This window comes from Carassius auratus, unplaced genomic scaffold (genome assembly GCF_003368295.1).
Source record: "Carassius auratus strain Wakin unplaced genomic scaffold, ASM336829v1 scaf_tig00215910, whole genome shotgun sequence".
Taxonomy (NCBI): domain Eukaryota; kingdom Metazoa; phylum Chordata; class Actinopteri; order Cypriniformes; family Cyprinidae; genus Carassius; species Carassius auratus.
The window spans coordinates 88,850-104,642 of NW_020528304.1; the positions used below are offsets into that span (position 1 = coordinate 88,850).

The window sequence follows — 15,793 nt, forward strand, 5'->3', positions numbered from 1 at the left end:
TTAAGAGACTGATCACTTAACTTATAACGCACACTATGTGGTAATGATGTAGCAGAACTACGTGAGAACCACTATGGATGGTTCGCTCTGCCGCCTTGTTATTATTTTGTTTTTACTTTATTTGTAACGCCAAGTTAAAGAGTTAATCTCTCATGGATGAGAAGAGCCTGTTGCCGTGTACCAGCCATTAAATGTGTGGGACACCAACTCCTTGTTTTCTATCTCTTTTATTTCATGGATTTAACGAGTTATCAGAGTCAAAGCATTATGACTTTTGGGCATGCGTGCATGTGTATGTGTGAAATGCGGTGCCGAAGTGGAATAGCTGGGCAGTTTGATAGCCTAATTATAATAGGCCGCCAAATAAAAATAATAATTATTATAAATAATAATAATAATAATAATAATATTAATAAAATACTGGATAAAAACCCATACACGAAATTTGTAAATAGTTACCAACGTAGCCTAGATTAGGCCCAGACTCCTAAGTATAAAATGTAAATTTGTTAACCCACAGTAAGAAATTAAGCAAACATTACACATTTTAACGCTTGCTGAATGTTTAAAAAAAACCTTGTGAGAGGTTGTGAGAGGAAAAAATATATATAAGTCATGTATAAGTTGCATTTTATTACATTCAAAAACAATAACAGCAGGCTTAATAATGTTATAATGTACTATCAGGATGTTTTTAGTTCCCTTCACTTTACAACAAATCCTTTAAATTTAACAAATTTATCAGAACAGAACAATAATTCTAAATATATAATTCTAATGGATAAATATAATTGCAGTACATAATAATACAGGCTTAGCTATAAACAAACAAACTAAAAAAAAGTAATCTTTTAAAGCAAAACATAAGGAAAGGTTGGGCTCTCTCATTCAGGACAAATCCAAATGTTTCCATATTCGTGATGTTGCCCATTTGAAGCGTAACTCTTATTCATTAGATAAAATAGGCTTTGTAGTTCACGCGTGTCTTAGGATCGACGGGAAAAATATTATAATTAGCAAAAATATGACAAAGTGGACCGCTGCTCGCGCTGAATGGCACGCTGAATGGCTGCGCTGTTTCTAATGAATATGTGCGCATGAGGCACCAGAGCGATCAAACATTAAATGCATAATTCAAAAATGCTAAGTATTAGCTATTTGAAAAATCAAGAATAATAACAGAGTCAATAAAAATTATTTCTAAATGCTGGACCATTCATTTCGCTCCGCATATACACACCTTATATGTAATAGCTTAAATAACAATAACATACATAAGAGCCATTGTGTAAAGGTCTTTTAATTTTTTATGTGTAGACTATAGCCTAAGACTATCCCACGTTTTGAAATGAACTCACTGTACATTTTTTATGGTTTTTAACGATGTTACAATGTTATATTATAATGTTATTGTTGTTTTACTTCTTCCTTTCATCTCCTTTACAAACCAAAATTTTACAATTACATTCAGTTGGCAATCCGTCCCATTTCTGCCACCTGGTGGTTGTTTCACTAATGATTTCGCGACTGACTTGCTGCGGTATTACCCATTCTGGTTGTCCATGTGTACATGTGTCAAGCACTGCTTTCTAGATTTTAAATCACTTAGTGGTATAGATATATACTCACAGGTGTGCCCAGTTTGGTCTGAAATGATAATTTCTTTTTCATGGCTTTCTCATCAAAGTTGGCACTTCTCTTCACATACACACCTCCATGCTGTGAATAACATCAACCATAGTCATAAACATATAACTGGTCCTATTAAATGCAACACAAGCAGAATACACTTGTGTAAATGGTTTATAAAATCATTCAATAAACATTCATGAGATCTAAAGTTTTAAATTAGATATGTACACTACCTGTGAGAAATACCATCCATACAAAGGAAGCCACTTCAGACCATCTTTCAGGACATATCTTACGTGTCCAAGTGCATTTTGTCGGATGGCTAACATGTCAGCAATAATCCAATCAGCTACAACAAAGAAAACAACCCTTACCAAATGGTACAGTGATGGTGTCACATACCATGATAAACAGTGAGGTACCATAGTATTTATTTACCTAAATGATACATATAAAAAATAAAAATACATTACACATTTGTGACCCTAGGCCACAAAACAAGTTTTAAGTCACTGGTGTATATTTTTAGAGATAAAAAAAAAATTGAGCCAAAAAAAAATAAAATAAAAAAACCTGTATGGGTCAAAATGATTGATTTCTCTTTTATGCCAAAATCATTAGGATAGAGTAAAGATCATGTTCCATGAAAATATTTTGTAAGTTTCCTACTGTTAATATATCAAAACTTAATTTTTGCTTAGTAATATACATTGCTAAAAATTCATTTGGACAATTTTAAAGGCGATTTATTTATTTTTTTTGCACTCTTATATTCCAGATTTTCAAATACTTGTATCTTGGCCAAATATTAACCATACATCAGTCTAGAGCTTATTTATTCAGCTTTCATTTGATGTATAAATCTCAATTTCAAAAAATTGTCACTTAAAACTGGCTCTGTGGTCCAGGGACATAGGTATTAACACATTTTGGAGCATAAATACTAGGGCTGTGCAAAACATCGAATGCGATTTTCATGCACATCTCATCAGTAAAGATGCTCCCTTAATTAGAAGTATATCTCCAGCACGTGTGTTTGGATCAGGGTTGCCAGATTTTCACAACAAATCCTGCCCAGTTGCTTCTCAAAACTAGTCCAATCGCGCTTTCAGGAGGTTCCCCGATAAAAATTGCTTCCCGGGGTTACAATATAAGTGTTTTAGCAGGGTTGCCTTGGTAAAATTTGCATTTTAGGTGCTAAATATCACGTTATTTATATTGGGGTCGCTTCCACCCGCGGACATGAAAAACAGCCACAGAAAATGCAAATTTTCCCAAGGCACCCCTTACAAAAAAATTATATTTTAACCCCTGGAAGCAATCTTTATCGGGAAACCTCCTGGAAACGCGATTTGGCTAGTTTGGACTAGTTTCAAGAAGCAACTGGGCAGGATTTGTTGTGAAAACCTGGCAACCCCTGAACACACGTGCTGGAGATATACTTCTAATCACAGGAGCATCTTTACTGATGATATGAGCATGAAAATCGCATTCAATTTTTTGCACAGCCCTAATAAATACTGTACTGTACATTTACAAAGCATTGAGACTTACTTGTTGATTGATGGTTTGACATGTAAACCACATTCTCCTTCTTCTTTGGCATGTCCCCATAAATTACAATCTGGACAGATTTTTATATGAACATTTCAATACATTAGACAACAATAATAATATAGTTAGAATGAACAGGACTTACAAGATAGTACTGCCTGAAAAAGGGCCTAGTTTCCAGTTGTATAGTAAATGGAACAAAGCTGTTTGTTCAGTAAGTATTTTAAGTATATGTATTTTATGCCCTTAAAGGTGCAGTAAGTGATATCTGGCAAACACTGCTTATAAATGAAATCAACACCCAAACAAATACACCACATAGCCAAAACACACACAACCCTCTATTGTTTTGCCCCAAAAAAGTAGTGGACACACATCTTTAAAACCCTGCACAGCTGTGCACATACATATGTGAGAATGAATACATGCATGCATACATAAACACACACACAGACACACGTGTGTGTGTGTGTGTATATATATATATATATATATATACACACACAGACACACGTGTGTGTGTGTGTGTGTGTGTATATATATATATATATATATATATATATATATATATATATATATATATATATAATTGATAATGGGGTGTTAAATTATTGAAAAATAATGTACGCCAAAGGTTTAATGTGAAGCAGACTGAAAGAAAAGCTTTTAAAAATTATTTTAGCATTAAAGTTGCAGAACAGCACTGACAAGTATATCTGCTTGTGTATGCATGTTTGTGAGTGTGTGTCTGTAGCATGTGGTGCTTACAGAGAGAGAAAGAGAGAGAGAGAGAGAGTGGGAGAAATAAATCTGGCTTGACATACAGAATGTATTTTTCGATTTTTATCCTACTATTACTCATATATTTTTGCTTGGCCAGTGTATTTTGTAGTTTATATAATGATCTTCAGTGATATTGACCATTCATACCATTTTTGTTAGGCAGTGTGTGTGAAATGTTTAGTTTAAGATAAACATAAAAATAGAAGAGATGCTGGTTGTTTCAAAACAAATGGCATTAAAACAATAATTTGATAATTGAACGCACGAAGCACTATTTTTAACCACAATTTAATGACTTATTAATGACTTTTATATGCCAATATATCCTAGACACGTAACAAGGGGTGCCGTATTGTTTTTAGTTCGATAAAACATTCAAAAGTAACATGTAATTAGTGAAGGAAAAGATGTAAAAAAGTAAACGCACTAAAGTTAAAAAAGATAAAAGAAAAAGTAATACTGACCTCCACTCCCGTATAGTTCTCAAAGAAGAAGAGGACCATACTCTGATACACTGAATATGCACGGTCATCCACAGTGTGATAGAGTCTGGACGGCAGCACATTAGACAGCAGCCTCCAGACGCTCCAGGACAGCAGATAAGCAGGAGCGGTGCCCAGCATCACTGCCGCTGGAAGCCAGTACCGCAACGAGTAAGTGTGCACGACCAGAGACAGCAGCATTTTCAATGGAAAACCAAAATGACTCGAGCGAAACTGATCCTTCTAGACACCTGCAACTCAAATTATGTCAGTCTTCCTGGTGGTTTCGACCGACAAGCATCGATCTTTTCGCCCAATTCAGACGGTTTTAATTATTAATCGCACAATAATTGTGCAAATAATCTCGGCAGAGGAGCTTAAAAAAGTTAAAGCAAATTTCACGCTGCTAGTCTTCCGGAAATTTCCTCCAGGTTTAATGCAGCGCACTTCCTGTAGTTCTAGTCTAATCAGGCACAATTCATAAAACCCCAACATTAAACAGACATAAACTGTGCTGCTACACCTTACGCAAACTAACGTTACACTAAATGTTCCTTTGTACTAGCTACTTAAAAAAAAGACTAGAAGTAGATGCAAATTACTCCAGAGGACAAGCACGGAGAGTAACTCCCTCATTTATAACAAAACAACATATAAACAAACGCTATGTTTTACAAATACATCCGGCTAGATTGCTCGCTCTCAAAAGTCACACATGATTTCCAGACTCCATGTTTCCGTGTCATAAGCCGCAGGCTCGTATCATGCTCGCTGATTGGCTGAAGCACTAGTTCCGGTGTTACGCCATTTCGATTAAAGGTCTTTGCCTAAACGAAGACAGCAAAAAAAAAAAAAAAAAAAAAAAAACCTTCAAGTACACACTGCATTCCTATGGAATGCCAAGTCTGCCAAAAGAAAAAATAAATAAATACATAAATAAATATACAAATAAATGTAAAAAAGAATATATATATATATATATATATATATATATATATATATATATATATATATATATATATATATATATATACATAGAAAAGCAAAAAAAAAACGAAAATAAATAATTATTTATACATTTATTTCCTTACTTATGTATACATTTATTTTTTCCCATATTTATTTTTTTCTTTTATTTATTTATACATTTATTCATTTATACATTTATTTATTTATACATTTATTTATTTTTACATTTATTTATTTCTACATTTATGTATTTCTACATATATTTATTTCTTCATTTATTTCTTCCTACATTTCTTCCTGCGTAGGGTAATGAGGAGGGCGTGGTTTACCTCAGACATAGCAATCGAGCTCAGAGTTAGCGAAGGCGAAGGTTTGAGGCCACAGTGAGACCCTGTGGCGAAATACAATAAGTATCACTGACGTTGATACATTCTGTGACTGCGACGTATATGGTTAAAATCTTACTGTGTGACATGGATAGGCTAGTCTTTATTCCGGACATGGCCGTAGAACATCGTTTGGTCTGGATTTGTAAAATGTCCTGGGCTAACAAACATGAAACAGGGACTCTGAAACGGAAGCGCTTGATATTTTCCATTTTTCGGTCAAAATATACGGAAAGGAAGCAGGGCACATAGGCTACAGTGAAGTCGACGCAAGCATATTGACCAATGCTTTTGAAATGAGACCATTGCATTTGAATGTAGCCTAATTTCCAAAAACAATACTGACAGCAACAGCCTTATTAAATGTATGAACGTCACGTTAATCCACATTCGATAAATTCAGTTAGAGGATAAGACTGTAGCCTATAGGGCAGTTAGCCTACCACTAAAATCCAACCAGAGCTTCATCAGAGCCATCAATACAGAAGAGATCTTAATGAGTGAATTCAATCCACTCCATACACCGAATCAAAAACAACTCGACGTGTTGAAACGATTTGTTTCTGATCATTTATATTTAGGCCTATGCGTTATCTAAATAATTATAATAGCCTAATAATAATAATAATAAATAAATGACCAAATGTTCAAAAAGTTGGCAGAGATGGGTCATGTTCGGGCAAACAACATAATTGTTGATAGGGTATATTTTTCGGAGCCATGGCTTTAATGTGCAAACCTGCGTGACCATATAGCAACTATTCAGAAATGGAAATTACTAATGCATTAATATTTTGTTTTGAATTTAAGAAAAGTCGATTGAATATTTACAGGTTTGTATCTCGTTATTATTTTCAGAATAGTAACGTCTTTGTAACCAACCACAGTGATCAAATGCCAAAGCTATCTCTATCTAATAGGCTACTTCAAAGAACAAATCATATTATCTATTGTAAAAGTTTGTAAAAATTTCTGTAGCCCAAAAACTGCCAAAAACATAACATTAATATTATTATTATTAGGCTATTGTTATCATCATCATCATCAGCTGGCAAACCATTATGGAATCTATTTAAAGGGAATGATTGTGGTGGGGAGTTTGGTCAAACTATTGCAGTGATAGCCTACAGCCAATATAACGGGTTGAAATAAAAGGCGGCGCCGTCCACAGAGACATTTCTATGTGCACTATTTCATCCATGAAAACCTTAGTCCGCTGGCTATCATGTCAGAATCTGCAATTCAAAATAAATTTTTCCTGCCACGGCAGCAAATTCAGCAGCTTTTAGATATTGTTGTTGTTGATCCGACTTTGTCAAGACAAACCCGACGGAACTCAGCCCCGAAATTCAACTGCTGTCGCTCTTCTCTTTCTTTTCTTTCCGCTGTAGCTGTTGGGTCCGTGTACGTTTTGATAGTTAGTTTTTTCGTTTGAAACACAAAATAACGAGAAACTACCTATTTTTCGTTTCAAACCAGAAACAAAGAAACGGTAAAAAAGGAGCCGTTCTCCCGTTTTTGGTTCTGAATCCAAAAACGAAAAATGGCCGATTTTGGTTTTTTGAAATTCCTTTTTCCATTTTTTCGTTTGAAGATCATTGGTACCCAGAGCCAAAAGGATACAAAAGGACAGTACCCACCCAGCAACAGCCTGTTCATCCTGCTGCCTTCTGGGAAGAGATATAGAAGTCTCTGCTGCCGCACCAACAGACTGCAGAGCAACTTTTCCCCCCAAGCTATCAGACTCTTAAACCATAGTTCATACTCAGCACTGCTCCACTGATCATAGTTTATTTCTGTTTACCATTTTTATAATTGCTTCTATATTAGCCTGATAATGTCTGCTATGTACCAGAAGGGAGTTACAAACTCAATTTATACTTTATACTATTATATATATTATATTTGTGACAAAATATACCCACCTACCTTAAAGAAGAATAAAGTGAATGTTTTGGAAAGGCAGAGTCAAAAGTTATGACCTTAAAATGATTGAAATGTTGTTGAAGGATGAGGAAGCAAGCAGCTCATGTGAGGAAACCCACCAACATCCAAGAGTTGAAGCTGTTCTGTAGAGGAATCAGCAAAGATTTGTCCAAGTCAATAAGCAGGATGTATCAAAAGTTACTGGAAACGTTTTGTTGCAGTTATTGCTGATGTAATCAGCGTTGACAGCCTGTTTTTAGTAATGTAATTATGTTTTTGGGTTTTCTTTTGAGGACCTTGTAAAATGTTCTTATCTTAGGGCTTAACAAATGTTATGCAGCCATTGATTGTACATGCAATGCACTTGAAAGCATGTATGTGCTATATAAAGTTTAAGACTTGTATGGGTTCTCTTCACTTGCATGACACAATCTGAGTGTTGTATGTTATACACTGAAATGTGTATAGAGAAGAAAGATTCACACATTATATAGCACACTGGTAAATCATTCTTTTTGCCAGATGGCCTACATAAGGATTAGGACATGTCTGATGTGAGTTTGTTGTCTGAGCTGCTATAAGAAACTGATAGCAGTGTTATAATCAGGTTAAAACAGAATAAGTTTAACTCTGGGCTGGGTGAATGATGATGATGATAACTAGTCAAATAAAAACAAAATAAAATGAACAACAATAAATACATCTGTATCAGTAATATTGATTTAAAACAGTTACCAAAGACACCATACAGTCAGTCATATAAATACTGCCACCTGCTGGTAGAAAGGGGGAACAGTTATCCATTACGGTGGAAACCACATTAAATATAAATTTAATTATATAATATACAGTGGCGCCCCCAGAAAAATTTAACAGGGGTGGCCAAAGGAGGCCACAGTAAATTTTGGGGTGGCACATAAAAAAAAAAAAAAAAAAAAAAAAAAAAAAATTAAGGGTTTGCAATATAGACAAAAAGTTATATCTCTGTGAGTTCCAGGATTTTATCGATAACGATAATTAGACTATTTTTCTGAGTGTTATTGTGCTGATATCTTATTTTTTTAAATTATTTTTAACCTGATTTTTTATTTTATTTTTACCTTCACAACATTGTTTCAAAAAGTGTGCACCATCTTCTAGGTCAAATACTTGCATTTGGGCTTTTACCAAGCAAATGCAATCAGTATCAACAAAATTGATCTTTGCAATGCAGATAAAACAGAAGCTGCATCTGAAGTGCCATTTAGATGTTTTTACACACTGTTTAATGCAGCTCCGTGGAACATGGAATACTTTAACCTGCAGTTACAAATGAATATGTTTTGATATTTTAAAGATAAAACATTGAAAACTGATGTTTGAAATTATTTAAAAAATGAAAGGTTCCATAAAATGTGAAATTAAACCGCCAATAGGTGGCAGCGAGTCACTGTTAATAAGTGAGTCATTGCGATTGAACTGAATAATTTAAACAGTTGATTCATTCAGGAACGAAACACTTTAATGTTGCTCAGAGACGCAAAACTGTGGCTGCAGCAGGTGCTGCACTTTTTTTCACTTCTTAAACTATTGTGAATTTACATTCTGCATTTAAATTAATAGTACCCACTGCAAATAATCCTAGGTGTGGCCACAGGGGTGGCCAGAGTTTATACAGGGGTGGCCGTGGACACCCCTTGGGGGCGCCCCATAGCGCTAACAGTAACAACTCTGCACACACAATAAGTTCTTAGGTTAACCTATATACCAACTGTATTGAGCCAAACAATGCGTTCTTTAAACGTGACTGGTGATGTCTGGATAGGCATGATATTAAATAGCGGTAATAAACTACTGTTGCTAACATTTATTTTGGTCCAGGTTTATATAAGGCTATTTATTAATTGATTTTTCTTCTTCTAACTTTACTCTGGTATAACGCTAGCGCTGCATATTATGACCGTTCTAAAAGCTTGGCTTTTATTTTGATAGGCCATATTTACTATTACGTCCGGGTCACGTGGCCAACCTGTCTGTCAATGTAGATCTTCAAACGAAAAAATGGAAAAAGGAATTTCAAAAAAACAAATCCGTTTTAAATTAAAAAATAGAAAACGAAAGACTCAAGAGGATTCAAGTGAGAGAACATGAATTAAATAACGAGAAATGGAAAAATGGCTCGTTTATTCGTTATTCCATCTAAGTTAACAAATGGAAAATGAGTTTTTGATTTGATTTCTCATTTTGTCGTTTGGGGTTTAAAAAACGGTTTATGGCTTCAATATTTCATTCGCACTTGTGGGCGGAGCTGAAACGCTCCTTTCATCTGATTGGTCGAATCGCTCCGCCTTCAACTCGGTCTTACATTCTTTCAGAATAAGAGTCTTATAAGAGTAGTGTCTGAAACCACCGCTCACTGTTAATTAAGATAATATTTGAGTCAGATGTTGCTGCCCACATAATTCGTACTGCTGTGACTTGCAAGTCACCCCTTTAATTTATTTCTAGGTTATAGTATTGTATGAATATGGTCCCACTGTAAATACAGTGCAAATAGTTTTGTCTCCTTGGATAAAAGTGAAGTGGAAATAAAAATCAATAATAGACTGAACAGTTCCATGATAATATGTCTGTAACATTTACCACTCTCATCTTTTAAGTCAAAAGGCATTAGGTAGGTGTGTGTGACATTAATAATTAATTGGGAAAATTAATATAGTTAAATTTATGAAATAAATTAGTAATATTCGTTTTATTACATACTAAATTGAATGATGTTTTTCTTTTAGTCTTCTTTGTTGGCCTTGAGAAAGCCAACATATATTTGAACATTATTATCATTTATTATGAGAGTAATTGACAACGACTAAAATTTTAATGTTTCACCAAATTTCCTTCTCAAAAAATCCTAGTGACTTTCATTATCTGAGCAATGAAGGTCTTACACTTAATGTCCACTAGAGGGGGAGACAGGATTTCTATTTACGTAAAATGGCAAATAAATACATTAATTTCATGTGTACTACCATGAATATGCCATATCTGTGTACAAGCTGTACTTTAAAACTTCCCATTCTGGCTTTTTCAACCTACCTCCAAATGTATTTTAATATATTTTTTATTCACACTGGTTTATGCATTTAATGTTTGTCCATCTAGAATTTTTTCATGAGCTGTACATTTTAAGATGTACTCAGTGTTGATAAATCACATGCACTGAATGTAAATGCTAATGTCAGGACTCTCAGTCCTCCTCCTGGATGGCCAGTGTCCTGCAAAGTTTAGATACCCCAAATAAACACACCTAAGCTCAGCAAGGTCTTCAGGATCAGTAGCAATGTCCAAGCAAGTGTGTTGGTACTGAACTCTGCAGAACATGGTTCTCCCGGTTCAGGACTGGGTTTTAAATCTATAAATGAATTTGTACAGTTGGGTGTCTGCATGCAGAGGTGTACTTCAGTAAGTACAATGTAAACTGTAATCTATAAAGACAAATCTTCAGATAAGCATTAAGGCCACTGCCTTGAGGTCTCCATCCATTCGTCAAAACAGACCTCGCACCCCACCACACTCCTGCTAGCTGTCAACATTAATTGCGGCTGGTGCCAAATAAAAATTATTATGTATCCCTTGTGCATTGTTCAAATTCACTACCTTTTTGTTATGTTCGGGGTGAAAACATTCACTCAATTAAACTGCTATAAGCATTAGATAATTTTTTTCCCCCTAATTTATTGTTGGTGGATGTTTTTTTTTTCACTGACTTCCATTATAATTACATTTTTGATTGCAAAGCCATGAAACATAATCATGCATTCTTGATTGTTTGTGGTTTTCCCTGTTGGGAAGAGGTAAAATGTGTTATTTTTTACAGTTGATCACTAGGTGGGACCATCAACCCTTTAGATAGGCCTGTGCAAAACAAAGCTTAGTTTCTGACTTGTATATAGAGTTATGTGGAGTATAACAGCAAATTATATTGTGTGTATGTGTGTAGGAGAGAGAGAGAGAGAGAGACTTTTGCGCACTTACCTTGATGTATTTGAGAAAATCTAAATGTACACCTCAGCTCTCAGAACTACATGGAGTAAACAAAAGTGTATTTATGCACCTGCTGCCTTTTAATGGTGGTGATAAGTATAGACTAAACAAAAACAGTACATGGATTTAAAAACTTGCATGCCATCCTTCTGGTCATTAGATGGTGAGAAGAGCAGCAAGCAATACGAGAAAGGGCTTGACTTGAACCAGAGTTTTAGAAATGATTATGCAGCTTGACCCCTCCAGCGAGTTGCTGCTTATTTGAAGTTGGTATTGCATTTTGGTCCATAATCAATTATGTTCAAAGTAGTTTTTTTAATAAGATTTAAAGGTTTTAAACTGGCTTCACCATCAAGAAAAGACAAGCATTTCACACATAGGCCCTCCGTTCTTTTCACCATCAAAAGTCAGCAGGTGCATAAACACACTTCTTTTTTTTTATTGTTTACTCCATGTAGTTCTGAGAGCATGAGGTGCATATTTGGATTTTTTCAGATACATCAAGGTAAGTAAACAAAGGTCTCTCTCACTCTCTCTCTCTCTCTCAAACACACATACACACACACACACACACACACTATAATTTGCTGTTAAACTCCATATAACCTCTATATACAGGCAGAAACTAAGCCTTTTTTTGCACAGGCCTAAAGGGTTAATGGTCCCACCTAGTGATCAACTGTAAAAATTACAAATGTTACCTCTTCCCAACAGGGAAAACCACCAACAATCAAGAGTGCATGATTATATGGTGTCATGGCTTTGCAATCAAAAAATGTCGTTATAATGGAAGTCAATGGAACAAAAACAGCCACCAACAATAAATGAGGGAGAAAAAATTAAAATCTAATGCTGCACAAAACTAACAATACATCAAAGCCAATCTACAGTTACTAATCTTTGACATGCCCAAGACTGTCATAAAAGGTAAAAAAAATATCCAGTCCACAATTACTTTTTATATTGAAAATATGTAATTTTGTGTGTGTTTTTTCTTCCCAAATCAGTGACATAATTTATGAACTTGGTAATTAAAGACTTAAAATCTTGGATTTTTTTTTAAACATTTGGTAGTTTGATCAGGACTGAGGGTGATTAATAGATTTATGCAAAAAAAAAAAAAAAAAATCTTTATCTGAGACATTTTTACAGCATTTTAATTTAGTGGGTGTTTTCATCCCGAACATAACAAAAGGGTAGTGAATTTACCCACAGTATACTGTTGAGTTTTTGAAAAATTTCAAGCATTTTCCCAAAATAAGTGTCAAAATAAGATTTGTCACCAATCATTCCATTAGCTGCAACACAGAGAAAGTTGTGGCCAAAATAAGACTCAACTTTACCCCCTAGTGGACGAAAACGTCCCCAACAACGCATATGGGGTATTATGTAACAGCAAGTCATATGTGCAAGTAGTGCTTGCAGTTTTTCCAAAACTTAATCATTTTTATTTGGTACCAGCTGCAGTAGTTAATGTTGTTTTATATTATACAACTATCATTGAGCTAAGGTATACCCCCCTACCACCCCATCTATCAATGAAGAACCTGTGTTACACAGATATGGCATATTCATGGTAGTACACATGAAATTAATGTATTTATCTGTTATTTAAACTTACATAAACAGAAATCCTGTCTCCCTCTCTAGTGGACCTTAAGTGTAAGACCTTCATCGCTCAGATAATGAAAGTCACTAGGATTTTTTGAGAAGAAAAAAGTCTGACCAGTTACAGCAACGAGTCAAATGAGTCTGAAGATCTGAGCTGAATTTGGTGAAACAATAAAATTTTAGTCGTTGTCAATTACTCTCATAATAAATGATAATAATGTTCAAATATATGTTGGCTTTCTCAAGGCCAACAAAGAAGACTTAAAAGAGAAACATCATTCAATTTTGTCTGTAATAAAACTAATAATTCTAATTTATTTAATAAATTTAACCATATTAATTTCCACAATTAATTATTAATGTCACACACACCTACCTAGTGCCATTAGACTTAAAAGATGAGAGTGTTAAATGTTACAGACATATTATCATGGAAATGTTCAGTCTATTATTGATTTTTATTTCCACTTCACTTTTATCCCAGGAGACAGAACTATTTGCACTGTATTTACAGTGGGACAATATTCATACAATAGTATAACCTAGAAATAATTTAAAGGGGTGACTTGCAAGTCAAACAACGCGAATTATGTGTCTACATCTGGTTTCAGATATTGCTCTTGTAAGACTCTTATTCTGAAAGACTGAGGAGACCGAGTTGAAGGCGGAGCGATCCGACCAATCAGATGAAAGGAGCGTTTCAGCTCCGCCCCCAAGTGCGATTGAAATATTGAAGCAATAAACCGTTTTTTAAACCCCAAACGACAAAATGAGAAATCAAGTCAACAACTCATTTTCCGTTTGTTAACCTAGATGGAATAACGAATAAACGAGCCATTTTTCCATTTCTCGTTATTTAATTCATGTTCTCTCACTTGAATCCTCTTGAGTCTTTCGTTTTCTGGTTTTTAATTTAAAACGGATTTGGAATGGACGGAAGATACCCTGATTTGTAAAAAAAAATGGCTCGTTTATTCGTTATTCCATCTAGGTTAACAAACGGAAAATGAGTTTTTGACTTGATTTCTCATTTTGTTGTTTGGGGTTTAAAAAACGGTTTATGGCTTCAATATTTCATTAGCACTTGTGGGCGGAGCTGAAACGCTCCTTTCATCTGATTGGTCGAATCGCTCCGCCTTCAACTCGATCTTAAATTCTTTCAGAATAAGAGTCTTATAAGAGTAATGTCTGAAACCACCGCTCACTGTTAATTAACATAATATTTGAGTCAGATGTTGCTGCGCACATAATTCGTGCTGCTGTGATTTGCAAGTCACCCCTTTAATTTATTTCTAGATTATAGTATTGTATGAATATTGTCCCACTGTAAATACAGTGCAAATAGTTCTATCTCCTGGGATAAAAGTGAAGTGGAAATAAAAATCAATAATAGACTTTCCATGATAATATGTCTGTAACATTTACCACTCTCGTCTTTTAAGTCCAAAGCCACTAGGTAGGTGTGTGTGACATTAATAATTAATTGTGGAAATTAATATAGTTAAATTTATTGAATAAATTAGAATTATTAGTTTTATCAACTGTAAAATATAACAAATTTTACCTCTTCCCAACAGGGAAAACCACAAACAATCTAGAATGCATGATTATGTGTCATGGCTTTGCAATAAAAAATGTCATTATAATGGAAGTCAGTGAAAAAAACAGCCACCAACAATTAATTAGGGGAAAACATTTTTTGTATCTAATGCTTATAGCAGTTTTATTGAGTGGATGTTTTCATCCCGAACATAACGAAAGGGTAGTGAATTTGAATAATGCACAAGGGATACATAATCATTTTTATTTGGCACCAGCCGCAATTAATGTTGACAGCTATCAGGAGTGTGGTGGGGTGCAAGGTCTGTTTTGAACAATGGATGGAGACCTCAAGGCAGTGGCCTAAATGCTGATCTGAAGATTTTGTATAGATAGATTACAATTTACATTGTACTTACTGAATGACACCTCTGCATGCAGACACCCAACTGTACAAATTCATTTATAGATTTAAAACCCAGTCCTGAACCGGGAGAACCATGTTCTGCAGAGTTCAGTTCCAACACACTTGCTTGGACATTGCTACTGATCCTGAAGACCTTGCTTAGCTTAGGTGTGTTTATTTGGGGTATCTAAACTTTGCAGGATACTGGCCACCCAAGAGGAGGACTGAGAGTCCTGACATTAGCACTTTACATTCAGTGCATGTGATTTATCAACACTGAGTACATCTTAAAATGTACAGTTCATGAAAAATAATAGTTCCAGATGGACAAACATTAAATGCATAAACCAGTGTGAATAAAAAATAAATCTTAAAATAAATTTGGAGGTACGTTGAAAAAGCCAGAATGGGAAGTTTTAATTACAGCTTGAAGTGTGAAGTTTATTCTTTTACACAGATATGGCATATTCATGCTAGTACACATG

At 34.7% G+C, this 15,793-nt stretch overlaps 1 protein-coding gene across 1 annotated transcript in view; it reads right to left on the bottom strand.

Moving 5' to 3' along the window:
- LOC113096295 (1-acyl-sn-glycerol-3-phosphate acyltransferase epsilon-like) overlaps positions 1-4,652 on the bottom strand; it is a 72,699-nt gene extending 68,047 nt beyond the window's left edge. Inside the window, exons 1-4 of the mRNA XM_026261658.1 lie at positions 4,434-4,652; positions 3,187-3,256; positions 1,866-1,981; positions 1,630-1,719 (exon numbers count right to left, since the gene is read on the bottom strand). Coding sequence (XP_026117443.1) covers positions 1,630-1,719; positions 1,866-1,981; positions 3,187-3,256; positions 4,434-4,652 — 495 coding nt within the window. The remainder of the gene's footprint in view (positions 1-1,629; positions 1,720-1,865; positions 1,982-3,186; positions 3,257-4,433) is intronic.
- Between the last annotated feature and the right edge of the window lie 11,141 nt (positions 4,653-15,793).